At 41.1% G+C, this 25950-nt stretch overlaps 1 protein-coding gene across 1 annotated transcript; it reads right to left on the bottom strand.

Moving 5' to 3' along the window:
• tbc1d2 (TBC1 domain family, member 2) lies at nucleotides 1-22851 on the bottom strand. Its single transcript, XM_051419821.1, has 17 exons — nucleotides 22675-22851; nucleotides 18434-19373; nucleotides 18252-18357; nucleotides 13226-13346; nucleotides 8258-8373; nucleotides 7872-8119; nucleotides 7363-7632; nucleotides 6779-6907; nucleotides 6596-6706; nucleotides 6343-6515; nucleotides 6157-6268; nucleotides 5524-5724; nucleotides 5228-5415; nucleotides 4959-5079; nucleotides 4120-4305; nucleotides 3267-3388; nucleotides 1-1711 (listed from the first exon to the last, which is right to left on the bottom strand). Exons 2-17 carry the CDS (start codon nucleotides 19367-19369, stop codon nucleotides 1510-1512), a joined length of 3342 nt encoding a protein of 1113 aa, XP_051275781.1. The 5' UTR covers nucleotides 19370-19373; nucleotides 22675-22851; the 3' UTR covers nucleotides 1-1509.
• Nucleotides 22852-25950: the final 3099 nt, after the last annotated feature.

The following is a 25950-nucleotide window of genomic DNA, read 5'->3' as shown; positions in this document are numbered from 1 at the left end:
TTACAAGTTCAACTCAATTTTATTGTCGTTGTTCTACATAACACGTAAAAGTCTTACAACATCAATATATTTTGACTACTTATAATGCTTATAGCTGACAATTTTGCTGACAAATAATCCAAAAGAAATCCTATCCAACACTTTAAATTCTTAACATTTATGTGCAATAATAATAGAAAAAGACAGATTTAAACAACAAACATTAACCAGTAGTGCAAAGTAAAAAACTGTTAAATTTCACCTGCATTTTAACTCTTTATCAGTTCATATTTCAGCCGTTAGTTTAAAAACTTTGTTTTTACGCTGATGATACCACTTTGCTCATAAATACAATTCATTCATTTGTTAGCTTGTTAGCTTATTGACTGTTCAAAACTGAATTGCATTTAACGAGTCACTCGCTCACTAAATTGTTGCTTTATGGTCAGTAAACTCTCCGTCAATAGAGTTGAGTTTTGAAATACAGGAACATAAAATGGAAAATAAAAAATGGAAAAAACTAACCCGTTATCTGATTTTTTAAATTTGCCTAAAAATGGAAATCGGGACTTAAAATACGTGTTTTCTCAGTTGGATGTGGATTTCGTTGTGACCCAGAAGTTACTGTGAGTAGTGACGTCTGCAGTACATTAAACATGAACTCAAACTCTGAGTAGTTTCTTTTAACACGAGTAATTTTACTTATAGTTAAGTAATCTTTCAGTAATGTAAGAACTCTTCCTGCTCGGTACCAACCGTACGTAGTGCTCTGTGAGAAATAAAACTTTACTTTATTAATTCAAAAATAAATGATTTTGTGGTTAAGATAATGTTAAAGAGAATAAATATTGCTTTAATGAGGGCACATAACTCTTAACACTGTCCTGCTGTCAAGAAATTACGCTGATGAATTCTGATAACTTCTGAACTTCCTGTTTAGCCCGCTGCTAACTTGAATGTGGATAAAAAGATTTAATCGTGTGTCTATTCTAGACTTTATAAATGTTATCGGACCGAATGGCTCAAATTCTGACAGTGAAACGAATCATTTCATCAAGGTTCAAATGAACACAATGTTTACAATGTGAACTCATTACTCTGTGTGTAGTTACACAGGTTGGCCACTACCTCAAATTTGCTTCAAACTGGGTTCCCACTCGCTGTAAGAAATCGTTTTCCAGGACATTTTCCAGGAGTTTTTCTAGAATAACCGGCTCACAATCAATAGGTTGAAACGGATTACATTGAAGATTTTGAGTAACAAAGTCTTACAAATCAGTTACAACAATAGTTTGAGTTAAATGAACTTATCTGGTTTTTACAGTGCTTTTGGATACATTTCAAGGTTTTCCAGGACGCCTGGGAACCCCGTTCAAAGCCAGAGCACAAAGGCGGGTTGAGATCAGATTTGTGGTCTGGGTTTTATGTGAGTAGAGAATAATCTGCAGTGTGACCGCAGTGTGACGAGTTCAGGGTCGATTGTGTGCAACAAGACGCTCATGAGGTAAGAAGCAGCCGACTGGCGTGAGTTCAGAGTTCCTCGTCGTCCTCGCTGACGTTGGTGTCAAGCTCTTTGTCTTTACGTTCGGCGCTCTCCGTTACGAACTCCCTCTGCTGCTCCTCCAGCTCTCGCAGCTCCCCCTGCAGGCGTTCCAGGTGAAGTGCTCGCCGGTTCCTCAGAAGCCGGCCGGGGAAAGGGTTCATGTCGCTGAAGGCGATGCTGGTCAGCTTCCTGCAGAGTAAACAACAACAACAGACAACAAACAACAACAAAATTTAACAGATTCATTCACAACACGGGAAACAGCTGTAGAGTCTCAGCGAAGGAACGTCGCCTAATGCAACCACCGATTATTGCCATGATTGATTGTTTACACTGTGAATCTTTGGATTAATACATTGTACAACCTCATATAATCAAATGTCTTATTTCATCACTTTAATATTGAGACAGAAAAGGTTTTGATTGAAGAATGATTATTCAAGTAGTCGCAGATTATTTTACTGAGTAATTGTTTGAGACCTTTATTACTGTTACAATAAGTATAATAAATCAATCAATATAATAGATCAGTCTGTGACTTTGTAACGTCATATGGCATGTTCATGGCTGGGAAAGTGACACTTTTCTCCCACAATGCAATTTAAAGGAAAGGGAGGAGCTTCTGAAATAAAAGTATTAAATCTGAAGAAAAACATTTTGCTGTTCCTGAAGTTTAATTTGACGGATGTGTAAAACAGGATTATTCAGTGTCTGATTCAGAGTTTCTACACATTCAATTTTAGACTCTTTAAGACCTTTAAGACTTTATTTTATTATAGTATTAGTGAGGAAAGTCAGTATTAGTTCCATGTTGTTGTATACAGTAACTTTAACATCAATTCATTTTAAAGTTCAAATTATTGGATTTTAGACCTGATTACTTCTATTTGAGGGATAATTAGTCAAACTTTAAGAACTGCTCCCAAGATGCTTTGGGGCATATAAACAGGAAGTAAAATGCTTCCATTGACATGTTAGCTGGGAGAGAGATATTCTACATTAACAGTAGCCCAATTAGCTGTTAGCAGCTACTGTTAGCAGTGTATATTAAAATATACAGACAGCCATTACTGATCATGTAAATACTCATCCTGTAAATACTCAAGTGCCTTGATTCTGATTGTTGATTGTTTATTTATGTCTTGTTGAATTGTTTATTTATGTCTTGTTGATAGTTGATTGTTTATGTTTATTTTTATGTCTTGTTAAATTGTTGATTGTCTATTTTATGTCTTGTTTAAATTGCTGATTGTTTGTAATATGTCTTGTTGATTTTTTGTCTTGTTGATTGTTTATTTTTATTATTATTTATTATTTCTATGTCATGTAAAATTTTTTGATTGTTTATTTTATGTATTTTCTATTTTTCTATTGCATGTTTGCACTGTGGGTCCGAGAGGACTGAAATTTCATTTGTGCTGTATGTTGTGCATGTATAGTACATCTGACAATAAAGCTGACTTGATAATGTCTTGATACTTAAAAGCATGATGATTGTCTTTCTAATGGATTTATGGAGGTTTATTGTTATTGGACACCAGAGATATTAAGAAACCAGCAGCCACACTACAACAACTGACTTTCTGACTGGTCTGAATAAACTCTATTGAATCCTGTCCAGAGTGAACACAGTGAACACAGTGGATCAAGTGTTTGTGTTCACAGTGAACCAGCAGGTGGTAGCGTTGACACACAGAACAGTCTGATGATAAAGGGTTGATGGTGAGTTCAGGTGAGTCTTTACCTGCCGTCAGAGATGGTCTTGGTGAAGAAGCGCAGGTACTGGTAGATCTCCACGCTGTCGTGGATCTTCAGAATGTCATCCTCTTTGTATTTGAAGAGAGCCAGAGCGTACCTGAAGATCACCTGACACACAGAAGTCACACAGGTGATCTCATCAATACATCAGTTATAATAAAAATCATCCAGAATCATCTGCACAAACTGTTCTCACTAATTCAATCTCCCTCAAAATAAATGTCAATGAGCAAAAGGATTTTAAATACCGGTTTTTGATGTTTGCACATTAATTAGCATTAATAATCAGCTATATGTGTAGTCATGGTAATTTTAAAAAGTGGCTCCAGAAAAAAAGTTTGGGAAACACAGACTTATATGATTAATACATTTTAAAATCAGGAAAGCTCAGTGTCATTGGTTTGAATGTTCAGATGTAATATTTATATAATTTATATAATAATAAATAATACATTTATATTAATTATATTATATTTCTTCAGTTCTAAGGCATTTTGTCATTGACCTGTGTCCGTGCTGCTGTGATTATGCATTAATCTGATCAATTACCTCAGAATCATCTTCATAATCAGCCTGGGATAATTGGGAGCTGAAATATTTCCATTTCTGGTTTAAACATCCATGTTGTATTCTGAAAATGGATCCAGCATCCTCAACAACCCCCAGAACCTCCTATATTGTCCAAATCAGCCAATCAGCTGCTGGAATGTTGTCCATAGGGTTAGGGTTAGCTGATTATTAATGCTAATGATGCTATAAATGATGCTAGTTCATTGTACTGGGAGTATATGCTGTATGAAATTAGCTTTAGTGAGCTCTCTGATGACCCTTGCTGGTACCTTGGTGCCCTCGTATAGGAAGGCGTCCCACAGCGGCAGCAGGATGTCGCTGGGCAGACTCTCCACAAAAACCACCAGGAACCAGTTGAACGTGATCAGAGACACGTCGATGCTGTGATCCTCAAAGTGAGCCGCCAGCCGGGGAAGCTTCTCTGCTAGGAAGTCCTTCAGCACCCGCTGGTCCGCCTGAACAGACGATCAATAACACTAATCCATCAATGAGACTGATCAATAACACTCAATAATGGTTTCGATCAGTCCACTGAAAATTTATTTCAGCAGATGGAAAATCTAATATTTGATCAAATACAATAAAATATTAAAGTTTTATTGTCAACAGTTTCTATAACGAACTCTATATTACTCTACTAACCAGATTACAATGTTCACACAGGTCAGACTCAAATAATTCTTATTTACATCAAACTGTCCTCTGACTGTATTAAATGAACAGCAGCAACTGGATCAGACAAATAAAGCTGGTTTCAGGGTGAAAGTGGTGCTTTATGTAGATTTGAGCCACTAGATGTCGCACTAGAGCACCAGCATCTCGGTCAGAAACACCAGACTCTATTGACAAAAACGCCAAGTTTACCTTGTAGATCATCGTAAAACACTTAAAGTTCTTTGTTAGTCTTTCCAACAATCACTAACTCTGGTTTGGTCCACATAAATCCTTAATCCACAATTGGTAAAAACAGCAGTTTCAGTTGCTCTACTCAGCTGCACAGGGAGGGACGCCAGAGTAACTGAGTTAGAAACTGTCAGTGTCTGTTGGAAGGACTGTAAGATCTCTAGGTGATCAGAGTACAGGTGAACAGGTGAGTGTGTTTCCTGACCTGAGAGGCTATCAGGTTCTTGGTGTAGTAGTCCCGAGGCATGATGGCTTCCACCACGGCCACCAGACACCAGAAGGCATCTTCTTCACTCTGAAGGACCAGTAGAGCAATGGCCGCCACCCTGATGGACACGAGTTATCAAATAGTTTAATGGATGCGAAACAAAGAGAGGACATTTAGTCTAGTCTCTGGGTTTAGGGTTTAGGGTTAGGGTTTAGGATTTGGGGTTAGGTCCTCGTGTGGAAGAACAAACGTGTATGTGTGAGCACCTGTTGAGTCCCTGGCAGTAGCCAATGGCAGGGTTCTGCCAGGAGAAGGCCAATAGGATGCGGCGGAGCTGCTGGAGGGCAGGGCTAGAGGGTGAGGAGAAGTTCTGATTGGTTGTCAGGGTACGGTGGAGGTCCAGCTGGATCTGTCTGGAGGCTGGATGAGGAGATGTCCGACTCTTCTCACACAGCTGGAAACACAAAAGCTGGATTACTGAGAGGTTACTGACACACTGTTACATCCAGGTCTGACACTGAGGACACTGTGGACAGTTGTGGACAGGTGTTCCTCCCCCTACCTGCTGGTAGCGCTGTGGGTGATGCTCTCTGATTGTCCTGGTTCTGGTTTGGACCACCCAGCTCCACACCCGCTGTCGGTACTCCCGAGGGATACCACTTCGCAGCAGACCTTTGAGCTCTGGCGAGGGGCAGAGGTCATCATGCGACCTGCCGGCGAGATACTGAGCCCAGCGACTCAACAGGGGGCGCTCTACACCCTCCTGCAGGGAAAAACCCACAGAAACGGATTTTAAAACACACAGGATGCTTTCTGTCCTGTTAAATCAACTTCTTTTAATATGATATGAGCTTCATGATAAAGAGGAGGCTCTTTTATAAATGGAGGTCAACAGGGAAGATTCTTTTTGGGACTTTTTCAGTTGCAGTAGTGCGGTTGAGCACTGGATGAGTGGAGGCGCTGTTGATTTCTGCTGTAAAGTTGGGCACCTTAATATTTATGGGGCCTTATGGAGATTGACTCACTGCTGTAGCAAGCCTCTAGTGGCTGGTAGAGAAACTGCAGGTTTTGGTACTTCAGTGTTGGATTCATTTGCAGCCACGGAGGTTGCTGATTGGTTGGCTTGTGACCAAAACTGCAGTTCCTCTAATGTCCACTGATGGACACGATGGAGCCTACATGTGAGGGTTCAGACCTGGTGCAGCAGGTTGTGGGATCGGATCTCCAGCGCCTGAATCTTTGCCAGGAGCTTCATGTCCTCCACCTCGTAGTCCGGGATGATTTTAAAGCCGTACTCATCGTGATCCCTAAGGACACAACGCAGACCATCAGTGACCTAGGTGTTCCTGTTATTCTGTCCACCCTGCTGTATCCTGCTCACCTGGCCACGTTGAGCTTGAGGACGCTCTTCAGCTCTCCTTTCAGAGCGTCTCCGATCATCTTCTGGACGACATCGCGCTGGACCGGATCCAGAGATTTGGTCTCCTGCAGCTGCCGCAGGACACCCAGGTAACGGCTCTCTGCCTGACAGTTACTGGCCTCCAGGTAGGCACACTGCAGAGGACAGGAAACACAGGGTGAGGCTCAGAAGGAGGTTTAAAAGTGATGAAACTGGACATCAGTGTTGGACTCACCTTCACCATCAGACTCTTCTCCTGCTCAGAGCTGTTCCTCCAGAGTTTGGTCAACTGGTAGATCTCAGAGTTCAGGAACTTGTTCTGGGTCTTATATGCCTCGATGTCGTCCTGAAGACCAGACCCAATCAGAGGTCAATATTTGATCATCAATAATCAACAATATATCAGTCAGTATCTCACCTTCAGGTTCTCGATCTCCTGCTGAAGCTGTCTGAAGGTCTGAGAGTCCAAACTGCTGCCAGACGACGAGACGGATCGACATGGGTCGGACATACAGGTGGTCACCTGATCAGACAGCTTTATGATCACCTGACACGAAACAATAGATTTTAGGTTTTTTGTTGCTTCGTGGCTGATTGGGTAACTTGTAAGCGGCGAGCTAGTTCGTAGCATGGCGCTAATGGTCCAAATAAAATATAGGAACATAGTAGATAGTAATGTTATTCGCCCAGGATGATGCAACAGGGCGCTGAGTGCAGTTCACTGAACGGCCACTGGTGGCGCTGTTAGCTACAGTTTAATACATATTAACCTTTAAAAATTCAACACAAAAAACATTTAATGTGCACGTTATCTGATTCTTATCTGACCTTCAATGACCATTAAAATAGAGATGATGAACGTGTGTTTATTGTAGGTTCTCCACAGATAGATAGATAGATAGATAGATAGATAGATAGATACTTTATTTATCCCAAGGGAAATTCAAGTTAGGCGATGAAACGTGTTTGTGGTCCACCTATTGTCCTCAGGTGTGACCTCACCTCCTGCTTGGCGTTGTTCTTCTCCGTCAGCATCCTGATGTTCTCCTGCAGCTCGGCCAGCTGAGCATCTTTCTGAGTCAGAATCTTCCTTGCGGCCTCCACCTCCGCTTTCGCCTCCTCCAGCCGGCCTCGCAGTTCGGCTGCCTGCCGCTCGCGGTGTCGCAGTAGCTCCAGGCGCTCCTGCTCGCCTGTCTCTGCCAGAAACTCTGCACAGGTTCGCTTCTCCAGCTGAGAAGCCTCCAAAGCTTTGTGGAGGATCCACACCAGCTCCTGAACACCGCAAAACAAATAAATATATAATTATTAAAAAATAATAACAAAAACATTTTTAAATGCTACACGAACAAGAAGTAGTGAATTTGTTGGGGACTTTTCAGCGGTGGATGAATCCATATTTGGTACTGTACGAGAAACTACATCGTTCATTCTGTACGTTAAAACCACAAGAACGATCAGTTTTACCCAGATCAATAAACCGTTATATGTCTGATCACTGAGTTATCGATCACCTTCTGAGCTTTGACCTCCTCCATCAGCATCTGTTTCTCCTGCTGAAGGCGAGACGTCCGGTCTGAGGACAGAGTGTCTCTGCGGAGGGCCTGCATCGTGGATGAGCCACGATTCTTTGTCTTCCTGTTCCGGCTGTCAAACAGCGAGGGTGACACCCTGCCCTCCGCAGGGGATACCTGACCTGCTGGCTCAGCCAATGGGATGGGAGGTGGCGGGGTCGGAGGCTCAATGCTCGATGCTGGAGGGACTGAAACACAACAGGAGGAGTAAAAACATAACAGAATATTATGAGACTATGAAAGTACAAAGCAAGACCAAGACTACTTTGAGTATTATTAGTATTAATACTGCTATTAGTATATATTTGTACTATTATTGGAGGTACCTGTAGTGTTGTTGGAGTCTGCAGAGTTCGGGGGAATCCACTGTGGAGCTTCTACATGAAACACACTCTGACTCCACTCCTGAGACGATCTCTTACGAAGACTGTGGACAGAGTTTCTGGACACACAGAAAACAGTAATAGTAAGTAAGTAAGTAAGTAAAACTTTATTTATATAGCACCTTTTTGACACAAAGATCCAAAGTGCTTTCCAAACAACAAATAAATAAAACATTACACACACAAACACAAACATAGAGAGCATGTAAAAACAAACAAAGGAAGATAAAACAAAAGGGAGGGATAAATTAAAAGAGACATGACAGAAGAGAAAACAAACAGGGAGATCTATAAAAAGGCTTGCCTGTAGAGGTGGGTTTTGAGCAGCCGCTTAAAACAGTCCACAGATTCAGTGAATCTAAATGACTGGGGAAGACTATTCCACAATGTTGGGGCTAGAACAGCAAAGGTCACCTTTAGATTTACAGTTAGAGCGTGGAACGGATAAAAGGCTGAGATTTGAGGAGCGGAGCGGCCGAGGAGTGGAATGAGGAACAAGGAGAGCTGAAATGTAACTGGGAGCAAGGTCATGAAGTGTCTTATATGTAATCAGTAAGATCTTATAGTTGATTCTGAATTTTACAATTTTTACATGTACCCATGTCTTTGCTACAGCGGCCCAGGGTTCGAATCTGACCTGCAGCCCTTTGCTGCGTGTCATTCCCTCTCTCTCTCTGCCCCCCCCTTCCTGTCTGTCTTCAGCTGTACTATCAAATAAAGGCAATAAAAAAGCCAAAAAAAATACTTAAAAAAAAAGTCCAGGGTGTGCCCAAGGTTATGTGTAGGGCCTGAGACGTGCTGCACAAGGTTAAAAGATTTACAAATGTTTAAAAAGTCTGTGGCAAATGGATTTGATTTGTGGAATACAAGTAAAATGTTTTTTAAAGACAACTTCAATACCCCCACCCCGGGCTGTTAGTCTTGGTGAATTTAAAAATGTGTAAGTATGCGGGCAGAGCTCCATAAGCGGGGAGCACTCCCCAGGTTTTAGCCAGGTTTCAGTAAGAAACATGAAATCAAGCTTATGGTATGTAATTAGATCATTGGGAATGAAGGATTTTTAGCCATAGACTGTGCATTCAGAAGGGCACGGGTAACTGGGATAAGAGGTTTAGCTGGAGTGGAAATACTACAGTAAACCGTAACCACATAATGAGATCTAGCAGTAGAAGAGACAGAGTGCGTAGAGTAGTGGGTTTTAAATCTAGGCATAATTCTGACAGGAATACTGTAAGAGCCTGGGGGGGTACAGTTAAATGGACTCATTGCAGGTCAAGATATACAGGCTTTACAGGAGTGCTGAGTCAGTTCAATTCAATTCAATTCAATTTTATTTGTATAGCGCCAATTCATAACAGAAGTTATCTCAGGACACTTTTCAAATAGAGTAGGTCTAGACCGAAGTCTTTAAAACATTACTTACAGAGACCCAACAATACCACCATGAGCAAGCACTTGGCGACAAGGGCAAGGAAAAACTGCCTGTTAAAAGGCAGAAACCTAGGACAGATCCTTCGGCTCTAGGTGGGTGGTCGTCTGTCTCGACCAGTTGGGGTGAAAGAGAGAGAGAGAGACAGGTGCACAGCAACAACAGTATTGGCAATGGCAATCTAGCAGGACCATGGCAGAAGGCTCCACCAAGATCGACAAGAACCTGCGAGACGAGAAAGCACAAGAACTCCGGGGAAGAAGTGAAGTTAGTAACATGCATTAATGGAACATGAATGAGTGCAGAAAGAGAGAGGAAGGGAGGAGCTCAGTGCACCATGGAAAATCCTCCAATAGTCTAGGCCTATAGCAGCATAACTAAGGGATGGTTCAGGACTCACCTGATCCAGCCCTAACTATAAGCTTTATCAAAGAGGAATGTCTTAAGCCTACTCTTGAATGTGGTGAGGGTGTCTGCCTCCCGAACCACAACTGGAAGCTGGTTCCACAGGAGAGGAGCTTGGTAACTGAAGGCTCTGGCTCCTGTTCTACTTTTAGAGACTATAGGAACCACAAGTAGCCCAGCATTCAGAGAACGTAGTGTTCTAGAGGGGTAATAGGGTACTATGAGCTCTTTAAGATATGAAGGGGCCTGACCATGAAGAGCTTTATAGGTGAGGAGGAGGATTTTAAATTCTATTCTACATTTTACAGGGAGCCAATGCAGAGAAGCTAGTACAGGAGAGATGTGATCTCTTTTTCTAGTTCCTGTCAGTACTCGTGCTGCAGCGTTCTGAATTAATTGGAGCGTTTTAATGGACTTATTGGGGCAACCTGATAATAAAGAGTTGCAGTAATCCAGCCTTGAAGTAACAAATGCATGGATTAGTTTTTCTGCATCTGTCTGTGATAGGATGTGTCTAATTTTTGTAATATTACGTAAATGAAAGAAGGCAGTCCTAGAGGTCTGCTTTATGTGGGAGTTAAATGACAAATCCTGATCAAAGATAACTCCAAGATTCCTGACAGTGGTGCTAGAGGCCAAGTTAATGCCATCTAGAGTAACTATATCTTTAGACAGTGAGTCTCTAAGGTTTTTGGGGAACAAGACAAGAATTTTGTTTTTTTCTGAGTTTAACATCAGAGAATTGCAGGTAATCCAGGATTTTATGTCCTTAAGACATGTTTGTAATTTAGATAATTGATTAATTTCATTGGGCTTGATTGATAGATATAACTGCGTATCATCTGCATAACAGTGAAAGTTAATGGAGTGATTCCTAATAATGTTGCCTAAAGGGAGCATATATAAAGTAAATAGTATTGGTCCAAGTACAGAACCTTGTGGAACTCCATGACTAACTGTAGTATTTATTGAAGGTTCATCGTTAACATGTACAAACTGCGAGCGATCTGATAAATATGACTTTAACCAGCTTAGTGCGGTTCCTTTAATGCCAATTTGATGCTCAAGTCTCTGTAAAAGAATATTATGGTCAATGGTGTCAAATGCAGCACTAAGATCTAATAATACAAGTACAGAGACAAGTCCATTGTCAGATGCAATCAGAAGGTCATTATTAACTTTAACCAGAGCTGTCTGTGCTGTGATGAACTCTAAATCGTGACTGAAAATCCTCAAATAAACTATTGTTATGTAGAAAGTCACGTAACTCTTTGGCGACTACTTTCTCCAGAATCTTAGAGAGGAAGGGGAGGTTAGAAGTCGGTCTATAGTTGGCTTAAACCCCTGGGTCAAGAGCGGGCTTTTTAAGAAGGGGTTTAATTACTTACTTTAAAGGACTGTGGTACATATCCTGATAATAAAGAAAGATTAATCATATCCAGTAAAGAAGTGCCAATTAAGGGAACAACTTCTTTAAGCAGCCTAGTTGGGATCGGGTCTAATAGACAGGTTGATGGCTTCGATGAAGAAATGATTGAAGTTAACTGATGAAGATCGATAGCAGAAAAACAGTCTAAATATATATCTAAGTTTACATTGGCAGAAGTCCCTGAACTTGGAGAGCCACTGATAACTGTTGATGGCAGTTGGTGATTAATTTTCTCTCTAATAGTAATAATTTTATTATAGAAGAAGCTCATAAAGTCGTTGCTACTTAAGTTTATGGGGATATGTGGCTCAATAGAGCTGTGGCTCTCTGTCAGCCTGGCAACAGTGCTGAAGAGGAACCTAGGGTTATTCTTATTTTCTTCTATTAGTGCTGAGTAATAGGCTCCTCTGGCATTACGGAGGGCCTTTCTATAAGTTTTAAGATTATTATGCCAAATTGAGCGATATTCTGATAATTTTGAAGAGCGCCATTTCCTTTCAGATTTTCTAGCTATTTGTTTTAACTGGCGGGTTTGGTGGTTATACCACGGTGATAGTCTCCTATGTTTTAATAATTTCCTTTTTATAGGACTAATGTTGATCGTAGTGAGCCTGTAGCACTATCGACAAGATTATCAATTTCAGAGGGACTAAAGTCGTTATAGGACTCTGTTAAATTCAGACATGGCATTGAATTAAACACTGAAGGAATCTCCTCCTTAAATTTAGCTACAGCACTGTCAGATAGACATCTGCTGTAGGAAGTTTTGCCTAATGGCTTATAATCTAATAGTATGAATTCAAAAGTTATTAAATAATGGTCAGATAGGAAAGGATTATGTGGGAAGACTGTTAAATGTTCAATATCAATGCCATATGATAGAACAAGGTCAAGAGTGTGATTAAAACAATGAGTTGGTTTATTTACACTCTGACAGAAGCCAATTGAGTCTATTAATGATATAAATGCGTTACTAAGGCTGTCATTGTCAACATCCACATGAATATTAAAATCACCTACAATAATTACTTTATCTGATTTAAGGACTAAACTTGATAAAAACTCTGAGAAGATATAAAATCAGTACGGTCCAGGAGCGCAGTACACTATAACAAATAGAACTGGCTGCAGTGTTTTCCAGTTTGGGTGAGAAAGCCTAAGAACAAGGCTTTCAAATGAATTATAATTTAGTTTAGGTTTAGGGTCCATTTAAACACTCAAATCATATATGGCTGCCACTCCATCTCCTCGGCCAGTGCCTCGAGGAATGTGAGTATTAATATGACTGGGGGGGGTGGATTCATTTAGGCTGTCAATGTTGGTGGATAAGAGGCGTGACCCTTCCAGTGAAGGATGGAGGCCGTCTGGCTTAAAAAATTGGGGCCAAACTAAAAAGGCGGCGAAATTGTCAATAAAAGGAATATCTCTGTTCAGACAATAACCCTTGAGCCAGATGTGGAGTTGGTGAAGGTGACTAAACTGCACGTTACCAAAACGAGGTGAGGGGAGCGGACCAGAAATAATTACCTGCTTCCCGGTGACCAATAGCACCGGGGCTCATGGGAGAAGTGGTCTCACTTTGCTCTCTCTGGCGTCTGAACACTTGATGTCAGACTGAGCTTTAAAGCAACATGTGGAGGTCACTCACTGGATCTCGATGAGCGGATGTTTGATCGACATGTTGGCGAGCGGCGATCGCTGTGATGATACGTTTGCCGCCTCCTGCCCCACCAAACCCAGCGGGCTCTTCAACACCGGCAGGAAGTCGTCTACAGAATCAGGATGCAGAAAACTCAAACAGCTGATTTCAGTCTGACATCACCTGACCGGTTGATCTAGTTTTGTTTTTTTTGGCCTATATCAGTAAAATGAGTATCAAAGGAATCCAAAAATGATTCTTGTACTCCTAACAGTTAATGAGTTTCTAGCAGTTAGCATTGGCGGTGCTATTGTTTTGAAAAAAAATCATTTTTCTGGTGTACAAATATAAATAATATAATATTGTAAAAATTATAACATCATTATTGTTACTATATGGATCAAACAGACAGTACAGACATCTGCCCTGTATCTACAGTACTGACCTCTACCCGGTATCCACAACACTAACCTCTGCCCTGTATCTATAGAATTGATACATGTTTAATTTGGAAAGTAGTTTAAAAACAGGCACACAAAAGGGCAACCATTTACAACACTAGTCAACGTTATCTTTCTAACTTTGGCATTATTGTCAAATGGACTCTTTATGATAAAAACGTATGAAATAAAGCAAATATTAATATCATTGTTATTAATAAGATAATTATTGTTATTATTATATTACTCAAATACATCTACAGCACTGACATACACTCCTGAACAAAATCTTAAGACCGGGAGAAAAATTACAAGTATTCGCATTTCGCGTTGGTGGAACATAACAAGGTTGTAAGTAGAGCTTCAAAATGCAAAAAGAAGAAACAGGAGCAAGAGACAAAAAAACAGAGTAGGCAATTTATTGAAAACTGCATTTAAACTCAAATAGGCTGTTCATTAGCTGATCAAAAGTTTAAGACCATAGCCTTAAAAAGTCCAAATCTGTGCAAAAATCTGGCTTTCATGTCATTTTATATCAGGCATTCTCACTGTCATGACCCCCTGATGGCAAAGGCATAATGGCTTTCTGTCTTTAAACGTGGCAGGATTGTTGAGTTGCACAGGAAAGGCCTCTCGCAACGCGCCATCGCTGCTGAGGTTGGACGCAGTAAGACAGTCATTTTAAATTTCATGATCTGGGGTGCTTTTTCCTTCAATGGAACAATGGAGCTTCAGGTTGTGCAGGGGAGTCAAACCGCAGCTGGGTATGTGGAGATGTCTCAGCGGGCATCCCTCTTGACTGAGGGCCCTCGTCTGTGGGGTTGATGATGGTCTTTCAACAGGACAACGCTGCAGTTCACAATACCTGCCTGACGAAGGACTTCTTCCAGGAGAATAATGTAGCTCTTTTGGACCATCCTGCATGTTCCCCTGATCTAAATCCCATTGAGAACGTTTGGGGATGGATGGCAAGGGAAGTTTACAAAACAGAGATCAGTTCCAGACCATGGATGCCCTTCGTGAAGCCATCTTCACCAAATGGACCAACGTTCCCACCAACCTCCTGGTAACACTAGCATCAAGCATGCCTAAACGGATTTTTGAAGTGATCAAGAACAACGGTGGGGCTACTCACTACTGAGGCCTTTTTTTGACACTTTTAGTTCTGTTTTATTTTTGGGCTATGGTCTTAAACTTTTGATCAACTGATGAACAGCCTATTTGAGTTTAAATGCAGTTTTCAATAAATTGCCTACTCTATTTTTTTTGTCTCTTGCTCCTGTTTCTTCTTTTTGCATTTTAAAGCTCTACTTACAACCTTGTTACATTCCACCAACGTGAAATGCGAATACTTGCAATTTTTCCCCCGGTCTTAAGATTTTGTTCAGGAGTGTATATAACAATAATATACGGTTACTATTATTTGAATAAAACAAACAGTACAGACCTCTGACCTGTATCTACAGCTCTGACCTCTGTCCTGTATCTGTCCTGTCCTCTGTAACATAGTATGATTGTGGAGCTATTGTCGGTAGAATTCAATCCAATTCAGCATTGTACAATTATGGCCCATTAAGCGCATCAGGCCTTGCCTTCAATCTGCACGTTAGCCGTGTGACACATAATGATATTTACAATAATTACAACACGATGATCACCTTGGATGTCTGACATGATTCAAGCTGCCCCCCCTTCAACAAACAGTTCCAGCTGCTGACTGGAAGCTTCACAGACTGGATTCAGAACAGCTACAACTGAACACAGCACCAGGAGGTCACTCCAAAACCTGCTGGTGCAGGACCGAGGCTTTAAGCTCTGTGTGCCTTCTCACTCAGTCTGTCAACACCATAATTCAACCAATCACATAGACACATTCCTGGTAGATTACTCCAATAAAGCCGATCAAACTCCAATCCGTCTTTACTGTGTTTGTCCTCCTCAGCTCTCCTTTACAGAAACTACACTGCACAACTTCAGATCAGCCGCTACTATTTCATATTCATTCAGTGAGAAACTTCAGAACAAAAATAAACTGTCTGAACTCATCAAAGATCCTCAGTGAGGGAAGAAGCTCCACTCTGAAACACCACTGTACAACCAGAGTGTTTCTGCAGTCCTGAGCTGGGGACTTTTCTACAAGCTTTAGTCCAAACAACATAAAAGACAAACGTCATGTTAAAGTGAAGTCTGCTGGAAAACGAGTCGGGACACGAGCAGAATACCTGAGAATCAGGTGAGCTGCTTCCACCGCTGCACTCCTTTCAAAGTCATCAGATCTCTGTACTATTTACACTACACAACTTCCTGTCTTTAGTCAGGACTCTTTCACAAGGACTTATCCCAGAGTCTGTCTGATCATTAATAACAGCATCAATAATGAGCACATCATGTTTAATTAGGAAAGTAGTTTAAAAACAGGCACACAAAGGGCAACCATTTACAGCATTAAAACATCAGACAACCTTATCAGACTTTAGCAGTTAGCTAATGTTTCTGTAGTGGAGACATATTAGGGGCGCCCGGGTAGCTCAGTCGGTAAAGCTGGTGACCCATGTACCGAGGTTGAGTCCTTGTTGCAGCGGCCCAGGGTTAGAATCCAACCTGCGGCCCTTTGCTGCATGTCATCCCCTCTCTCTGCCCCCCTTTCCAGTCTATCTTCACCTGTCACTATCATAAAGGCAACAAAAGCCCCAAAAAATACCCCCCAAAAAAAAGTAACTCTAGAAACACAAGCTAAAGGCCGTCATATGTCCACAGTCTGACTGTCAATACATCATCTAAAGAATCCGAAACAGAAACAACAAACAGCTGATTACTGTGTGAAAAAACAAGATGAAGAATATAGAGACGCTTATAGAGGCAGTTTTCTTTCAGACCAGTTTACATTTTCACTGAGAGGAAAACCGCCTAAACTATTTTCAAAAAACAAAAAACACTTTCAATTAAATTCAATTCAATTTTATTTGTATAGCGCCAATTCATAACAGAAGTTATCTCAGGACACTTTTCAAATAGAGCAGGTCTAGACCGAACTGAACACTGAAAACTGAATGAAGTTCTGAACTCAGTGCTGTGCCTATGTGTGTGTTCTATTATAGTTTTGTATTTTATATTAGTTTTTATTTATTTAATTTTTTCAGTTTCTAGAGTGGGTTTGATTTTAGTTTTAGTTTTATTATAATATGGGGGTATTTGTTTGGGGCAAGATTTAGAAAGTTCAGGATAAGTATTACAGTACACAAACACTGACTCACAGTCGCCTCGTCGTGTTGTCGTGTTGATAGAATTGACCAAATTGACATTTAGTTTGTTTTACTACACAATATTATTGCGGTTATTGTGTATGATAAAGTGTTTAAATAATTATTAACTTTGTTTAGTTTGACAGCTGCATTCAAGGATCTTAGGCCAACTGACACCAGTCCTTTAAGAGACTAGACTTTGGTGATAAAGCTGAAGTATTGAATGTCAGTCAGTTAGTTTTTAGTTTAGTTTTAGTGAACTATTGTAACCTGTGAATGAGTGTTTCCTTTCAGCCGCCTGCAGCTGACCTGCTGTCAGAATGACATCACATCCTGTCAGCGGCGTCTTAATGATGACGTCACTGAGCCGTGATGGGCTGATGGTCTCAAACAAACAATAGGAAATGTTCCCCATCTACAGAGAGCATCTGTAACGCATCACATCCTGTTTCCTGCTGCTCCGCCCCCTCATTAAACACACATTGCTTACGTTAAAAGAGAAGTCCAACAACTCCAGTTAAACTCCAGTTCAACCAGTGAGTCTACAGACAGAAGGGTCAGGACCTGCAGGCTGAGCTGGCTGTTCTGGTTTGTCTGAAATCCAGATCAGCTGATGTCTAAAAACCTTTTAATCCTGTTTGACTGAATCTGCTGATCGCTCTCGGTTGTTGGTTAATATCAGTGCAGCCGGCTGAGGTTGTTTATATCCACACAGAAGGTCACTAAAACTACCTGGAAGGAAGGATGTCAAACTACAAACTGATGTTTCCCGTCCTGGTGTATCAGGGTGATTATTTACGCCTTCATTTCTTTAACATGACTGCTGCGGTTGATCAGCTGTGGCTGGAGAATTCACCAAACTCTGTACTAATCAGAAGGATTAAGGTCTAACAGCAGAGTGAGAGAGGTCACAGTCAACACTTTGATACTCATTCTGTTAACTTAAGAAGCCTTTCCTCTGGAGAAATCACAGATACACATTAAAAACAGCAACAACAACTGACTGAAAATATATATTTAACTCAGTAAGTAACTAGTAAAACCATCATCAGCCCAGTTAAACCATCATCAGACCAGTTAAACCATTATCATACAGTAAAACCATCATCAGACCAGTTAAACCATCATTAGACAGTAAAACCATCATCAGACCAGTTAAACCATCATCAGACCACTTAAAAGGGCTGTTCTACAGTTACAGATACACATTTTGTCTGAAAAAACTAATAATTAAAATAAAGGTTTCAGTATTTCTCCACTGTAATTTACAATTAATAACTAATAATCAGTCAGAATCAGTTTGAAGCTGCTGTTGCACCTGCAGGATTCAGGATTTCTAAAATCCTTTCTCACCTGTAGTGTTGTTGTTGTTTGTTGGGTCAGGACAGGTCTGTCTGTGCTGCCAGCGTTTCACCTGAAGCTGCTGCAGCCAATAGATCATCAGCTCCTGAGTCACCGCCTGTTAATTCAGAAATCAATGAGTGCTCATTTCCATCCGCTCACCAATGTGTCAGAACAAGTTCTACAGCTCCTACCTTGAGGATGAAGGTGCGTTCAGGCGTCTTGATGTGGAAGGTGCCACTCTCGGCCTTCAGTGGGTAGGTGAAGGTGGCGCTGCAGAGCTCCACCCGGCCGAGTGGCGTCACATCTTGTGGCGTGCGGTAGTAGAACAGCTGGTTCTTCTTCTCCTCATAGGTGAACCAGCGCTGTTTCCAGGCCCTCAGGGGCCCCCCCTGCTTCTGTAGGAAGCCACACAGTTTGGGCTCACCTGTAGAAGAAACCGGAGGGTGGGGCTGTACCTGGTCACAGAACGCCTCAATGGTGAGGGGCGGAGCCTGGAGCGGTGGACCCAGGGTTGGAGCTTCAGTTGGACGGACTATCGACGGAAGAACCTGAGGAGGAGACTGCTGGTCTGCAGGAGGAGGAGGAGCTTGCTGGGTGTTCAGGTGAGGAGGAGGAGGAGGGTCTTCTTCAGGTTTCTGGTTTGTGAGATCTTCCTGGATTCTGTGTTCCTGAGAATCTGGTTTTTGTTCAGGTCTTGCAGTTCTTAGATTCTTTTGATCTGGTTCGGTTGGAGAAGTTTGATCCGGTTTTGGTGGATCTTCTGGAGGAGGAGAATCTTTAGTTTCTTCCATTTTTTGTTGCTCTGGAGGAAGAGGATCTAGTTTTGTTTGATCTGGCTCAGCTAGAGAGGGTTCTGGTTGATCTGCATTAAGTTTGTTTTTTGGAATCCTATTTTCAGATTTTAGTTGATCTGGTTTGGTTGGAGAATCATCTTGTTTCTGGTCTTTCTCTGCAGCACTCTGGTGTTTCTGGGACCCAGGCAGACCATCGGACCCTCTGCTCTGCCCATCGTCCTCCTCAGAAGCTGAGATCCAATCAGTCGGTGGAAGCGTCTCCTTGTTAGCGTGGGCAGGAAGTGGGTCAGACGAGGCAGCGCTGGGATTTCCTGCCGAGCTGCTTCCATCCATCCTTCTAAAAAAAGAAAAGAAAACAGAGAGAGGAGGAACTTTAATGATGTTTGTGAGGAAACTGAGACATCTAGAAATACTGTAATTATTGTAATAGTTTACACACAATATTTCCTCAGTGTGAACCAGAAATGTTTAGTATCAAAGTTTTATGTCATAAATGTACCATTAGCATAATTAGCATCAATAATCAGCTATATGGACAATATCTCAGCAGCTGATTGGCTGATCGGGACAATATAGGAGGTTCTGGGGGTTATTGAGGACGCTGAATCTATTTCTGTTGGACGTTTAAAGCAGAAGATATTTCAGTTCCCAGTGGGCTGATTGTGATTCATTGTGAGTTGACAGAGGTCATCTATATGCTTTGGGACTGTAGGTACTTTTTTTTTTTAATTATTTAATGGTTTGTGTTTATTATTCGATCTTTTACTAAGAGTTTTATCTCCACTTCCTACATTAGAAGATTTTTAAACTCTTTGTAAACTTTGTATTTGTGTACACTCCTACCCCTTTTTGTAAGATTTAATTTGTGTTGTTTGTGGGGATTTATAAATTGAGTTTGTGTGTAGGATTACCCTTCATCTCATTTTTTTCTTCAAGTTTTTTTTTGGGGCTTTTTTTTTATTGCCTTTTATGATAGTGACAGCTGAAGACAGACAGGAAATGGGGGCAGAGAGAGGGGATGACACGCAGCAAAGGGCTGCAGGTCGGATTCAAACCCTGGGCCGCTGCAGCAAGGACTCAGCCTCGGTACATGGGTCGCCAACTCTACCCACTGAGCTAACTGGGTGCCCCCTTCATCTCATTATTTGTTTATTATTATTTGTATTACCTGTTTGAAATAAATATTAAGAAAAACAAATACTGTTGTTAATTTTATTTCTTATTGTCTCTCAGTTCAGTACTGACCTGAGCAGAAGGAATTTCCCTTTTGGGAACAATAAAGAACATCTAATTTGATCTGATCTGATCTAACCGGACTCAACACAAACACTTTTTTTCACCTTTTCTCCTTCCATATGTTTCTTCTTCTTATTATTATTATTTGTATTATTATTATTATTTGATTTTTTTCTATTTGAGAAGGGACAGTGCACAATAAAACATTAACCCTGTATATAACAAGGAGAGATGCATTGAACCGGGTTTTACCAAGTTGCTATTTTCCACCTGTAGTCCCTGGGCAGGTAGATGGAACATACAATAAATTAAAAACACTGTCTCCTTTCTTAAAGATGGAGACAACCAGGGCATCCCTAAATTGTGCAGGGATTTTTCTTGTTCCCATTTTGAGAAGCAGGGCATGGGTGTGTTTAAGAAGATCAGGGCCATCTTCCTTTAGGACTTCTGCTGGAAGACGTCTGGACAAGCAGCCTTGTTGTTCTTCATCTTCCTAATAGCATCCTTCACCTCTTCCAGGCTGGGTGGTTCCCCCATGCTCTTATTTATGGAGTGGTGTCCCTGTTCAGAAGATCCTCGTAATGCTCTTTCCACCTGTTTGCTATTGCTTCCTTATCTTTCAGCAGCGTGAGCCCATCTTTAGAGCGAAGTGGGGTTAGACAACGGTAGCTGGGGCAATGTACCGCTCTTTGTCCACCACTGGTTCTTCAATTTCCTAATGTTCAATTGGACGGCTGCCTTCGCTTTGGCATGAGCTGCTCTTTTAACCTTGCAGTTGATGTTATTTTGCCAGGTAATAACAGTTTGCCGCTTGGTGGCTAGGAGCTGTTGAATTTCGGTGTTGTTTTCATCATACCAGTCTTGATGTTTCCGCTTTCTGTGACCAAGGATGCTTTTGCTGCAGTTAATGATGGTAGAAGAGAAACACACACCTGGGTCCCTGGATCGCCACCTTGCCGTGGTGGAGAACCTTGTGTGTTCCAATGAGCCTGAAAGCAATGCCGTCTGGCAGTAAGGTCGAGGGGGGGATTCCAGACAAAGCGCGATCCAAAGACCTCAACGGCGGATGTGGCGGAGGATGACAATGTCACAACGACACTGAAGGCGGATGAAGGCTGCAACAGAGGGTGGTCTCCAGTCGTCGTGGATTTCCATGCCACTGGAACCAGGCCCCCTTCTGTCAAGGACCGTCTGGTGGCTGCAGGCGCATCAGTCTCCCCAAGTTAAAAGATATCACGCGCAGACGTCCTCCCAAAAGGGAACCCATCCACCTTACATCACGGATCAAAAAAGTCCTGTGGCAACCAGGAAGTGGTGACGGGGGCAGAACAGTGTAGTCTGGGAGTTCCCAGCCACAACCTGGCACACAGACGGTGGGTGTTAGAAAGTCGCTAAGCTCTTGGACTGAGGCAGAAAGAGCTTTTTGGCAGCTGCACCCATGACTTGCAGTTGTGGTTCGGGAGGCAGACACCCTCTCCACATTCAAGAGTAGGCTTAAGACGTTCCTCGCATGTTACTAACTTCACTTCTTCCCCGGAGTTCTTGTGCTTTCTCATCTCGCAGGTTCTTATCGATCCTGGTGGAGCCTCCTGCCATGGTCCTGCTAGATTGCCATCGCCAATACTGTTGTTGCTGTGCACCTGTCTGTCTGTCTGTCTGTCTGTCTCTCTCTGTCTCTCTCTCTCTCTCTTTCACCCCAACTGGTCGAGACAGACGACCACCCACCTAGAGCCGGAGGATCTGTCCTAGGTTTCTGCCTTTTAACAGGCAGTGTTTCCTTGCCCTTGTCTCCAAGGTCTTGCTCATGGTGGTACTGTTGGGTCTCTGTAAATAATGTTATAAAGAGTTCGGTCTAGACCTGCTCTATTTGAAAAGTGTCCTGAGATAACTTCTGTTAGGAATTGGCGCTATACACACACACACACACACACACACACACACACACACACACACACACAAACACACACAGTAACTCACAGTAAGACACACACACACACACACACACACAGTAACACACACACAGTAACACACACACACAGTAAAACACACACACACAGTAACACACACACACACAGTAACTCACAGTAACATACACACAGTAACACACACACACACACACACACACACACACACACACACACACACACACACACACACGCACCCACCCACCCACCCACACACACACACACACACACACCCACCCACCCACACACACACACACACACACACACACACACACACACACACACACACACACACACACACACACACACACGTTCTGACCTGTTCACAAACACACCTAGCGTTTACCTGAAGGGGCGTGGCCTGGACACACCTCGCTGGATCCTGTTTGATTGGCAGCTAAAGAAAACAAAGTCAGACAAACAACAAACAAAGTTTACCTCTTCCTCTTCTTCTTCTTCTTCTCCTTCTCCTGTTTACTTGTTGTTGTGGTTGTTGTTGTTTACTTCTTCTTCTTCTTCTTCTGCTCTGTGTCTCCTTTATTCCTGATTTCTTGTCTTCCCTCTTCCTGCTCTCCCTTCCAGACGCTCACTCCTCAACAGTTCATCAAGACCGCGACAACACACACACAACTTCCGGTGTTTTATTTCAAAATAAGAGCTGGCTTGGGCGTGTCCGTGCTCGTAGCTTTTCAAAATAAAACCCATCGTTCCTAATTTTGACGTAATTACCCTCCGGAGACTCTGGGCCTCATTCAGGAACCGCTCGTGTCCATGATTTGTTCTTATTCTGCTGTTTATTTCCACATTTATTTTACTTAATAATTTCTGATCTTTCAAAAGTGAATATTGTCCCATTTATGGCAGATTGAGGGTGTAAACATTCATTACTATAATAATTTCACTATCAACCATCCCAGAACCTTAAACCAGGGGGTTGCGAGACCTTCTTGGTTGATTTTAAGTAATATAAGAACATTTTAAAAATATACACAGTAGGCCGATATCTCAGCATCTGGTTCACTTCTGTGAAGAAAACTGTCTAATGGAGCAATGGCCAAGCATCAGGGAGAAGAAGCCCGTTAAGTCTGTAAGTGTGTATTAACTATGAGAATTTTATAAAAAGTCCCTTAAACAGGAAATAATCTGCTCTGAATGAATCCAAATCTGTGGTTTTACACAAACGTCTTACAGTTGGGTTCATTGTTTGTTTGAATATTATATGAAATATCTATAAAATGTGTCACTGAGTCAGTTTAATAAATGATAGAAAAGGTTGGGACCAGTGCCTTAATCCCCAAACTGTCATGTCAACTGCTTTCATCTCATTGATCAACCTCAACTTACTCACTGCTTTCCTCCCAATCACGCTGTGACACCTCAACTCCTTTCAGGGCCTCCACTCTAATTCTATTCATCATTTACATTTTAAATCAGTTTACAAAGACATAAACACACAAACTTGCCTCCAAAGCTGATACAGAAAGTTAAAGAGCACATTATGAAACCAAAAATATATTTTAATATCATCCTTCATGTACATGAAAGCTTGTTTGATTGTTTTGCAGATATTTACTGTTTATTTAATATATTAAATTAAATTCAAGTTTAAAACTGTTTATATGCTTCTAAAATTACATAAAATGAGTGACATTACATGTAAAAAAAGTATTTATTGTGTAATTTCACATGGATTTGTTTGTTAATAGACAGATATCTTATATAATAATGGAAGTTTTCAAAACGAAAACGTTGAATAAATGTTGTTTATCAGTGTATAAGCATTGGTAAATTGTCAAAATAGTTGTTATCAGTGTAAACAGCAATAATTACTGTAATCTCACAGATAATTACTTTTATTACAGTTCTATAACTTTTAACATTCACATTAAAATACTAACAATCTAATAATAACTGCACTCTGCTGTAAATGTAAGTCTGAATCTACAACCAGATGTTACGTAACCACCTCACACAACTTAGACTTCTCTTTATTGATCCTTTTGGGATGACTCCTGCAAGGATATGGGGTTTCCAGCAGCTTACAAAACACTTGTGTAGAAAATAAAGATGAATAAACTCTTAGCTAAATATAGAAAGTAAACGATAAACAGTAAACAGTAAACTCTTAGCTAAATATATAAAGTAGAAATAAGAATAAAAGTAAAATAAAATTCACAGAAAATAAAATCAAATAATATAAATGTAGAGAACTGTACAGAGGATGAATATAGATAAATAAAGATAAATATATAGGACTGTATATGGCATTGTGTTATTATATAGTGGGTAAATGACATTAGCAGAAATTAGCAGTTAAATTAAATTAAATTATTGCACTTAAGTGGTGGATCAAGTTATTGCACAAAAAAAGAAGAAGAGTGTCCAGGTATGTATGAGTAGATTATTATTGCACAGTGAGTGGCTACCACTCCTTCCCTTCTGTCCTCTTTCTTAGTCGGTTGGTCCTACACTGGTTGCTGAGGACGGTGTGCAGGGGGTGGCTGGCATTGTCAATAATGTCCAGCAGTTTGTCCAGTGTCCTCCTCTCTGCCACCGTCACCAGTGAGTCCAGCTTCATGCCGACCACAGAGCCAGCCCGCCTGATCAGTTTATCCAGTCTGGAGGTGTCCTTCTTGGATATGCTGCCCCCCCAGCACACCACAGTGTAGAAGAGGACACTGGTAACCACAGACTGATAAAACATCCACAGCAGTTTGCTGCAGATGTTGAAATACCACGATCTCCTCAGGAAGGACAACCTGCTTTGTGTCTTCCTGTACAGGTGGCTGGTGTGTGTTGTCCAGTCCAGTTTATTATCCAGCCACAGCCCGAGGTATTTGTATGATTGCACAGCCTCCACAAGGAGACAACATGGACAACGAGAAGCTAATAATTAAATAATTACATAAAATAATATACATATTTTCATCATGCGTGTTTCATTTTGCCGTCCTGCCATTCTCTTGGACGTTTACTTGTTGTTGCCATCCAGAAGGTGTTGTCTGTCCTATTTACTGGCCTCTAGTGGTCAAAATGAGTAACTAAAACTTATGTCTGTGTAAATACTGGATTCTGATTGGCTGCTGGGTGTCCATTAAAACACAACTTTATCTTCAGAATAAGAAAGACAACACTCACAGTAACATTGTGCTTTTATTGGAAAAAGAGCCAGAATACAAAACAACACATGAATGATCACAGCTTCCATCGTTAAAGGACTGGAAGTGGAATGTAGATGCTATGAGAAACACAACAGTGGTTTAAAGGGGCAACAAACTATGTTGGTACAATTCATTAATTTTCAAAATGAATTTATTATTAAAGATAATAAATAATACCTTAAACATTAAAGGTTCTCGGGTCCCACCCTTAAAGAAGGGAAACAATAGCCAATAATTGATTCAGTCTCATAAAATACACTATCAATTTGGAAATCAGATTAATAATTAAATGAATAATTACAACCTAGATCATTATTAATAATTTAAGTGGAAGCATTTGGATTTTGGAAGAGATTGGTATCACCACTCCGATGTGAAATTCTATAGGCCAGCATCTATAAACACAAGCATTTATTAAAATGATAATAAAGGCCAAACAGAGAAAACACAATATGAAATCTAACTAATGAGTGTGTGTGTGTGTGTGTGTGTTCTTTGTCCTCTGACCAGATATTTCAGCTGAGTATGAAACATGTGTTGGTGAGAGATAAAG

Source organism: Dicentrarchus labrax, unplaced genomic scaffold (assembly GCF_905237075.1).
Source record: "Dicentrarchus labrax unplaced genomic scaffold, dlabrax2021, whole genome shotgun sequence".
In the NCBI taxonomy this organism is placed as follows: domain Eukaryota; kingdom Metazoa; phylum Chordata; class Actinopteri; family Moronidae; genus Dicentrarchus; species Dicentrarchus labrax.
This window is presented reverse-complemented; position numbering and strand designations above follow the sequence as displayed.

Bases quoted from the DNA above. Each gene is read 5' to 3' on its own strand.
- tbc1d2 (XM_051419821.1), bottom strand. From the start codon at position 19,369: ATGGATGGAAGCAGCTCGGCAGGAAATCCCAGCGCTGCCTCGTCTGAC. The intron at 6,707-6,778 runs GTGAGATACTGA...TCTGGTCTTCAG, and splicing joins AGGAGATCGAGAACCTGAAG to GACGACATCGAGGCATATAA. The intron at 5,080-5,227 runs GTGCTCACACAT...CGTGTCCATCAG, and splicing joins TACTGCCAGGGACTCAACAG to GGTGGCGGCCATTGCTCTAC.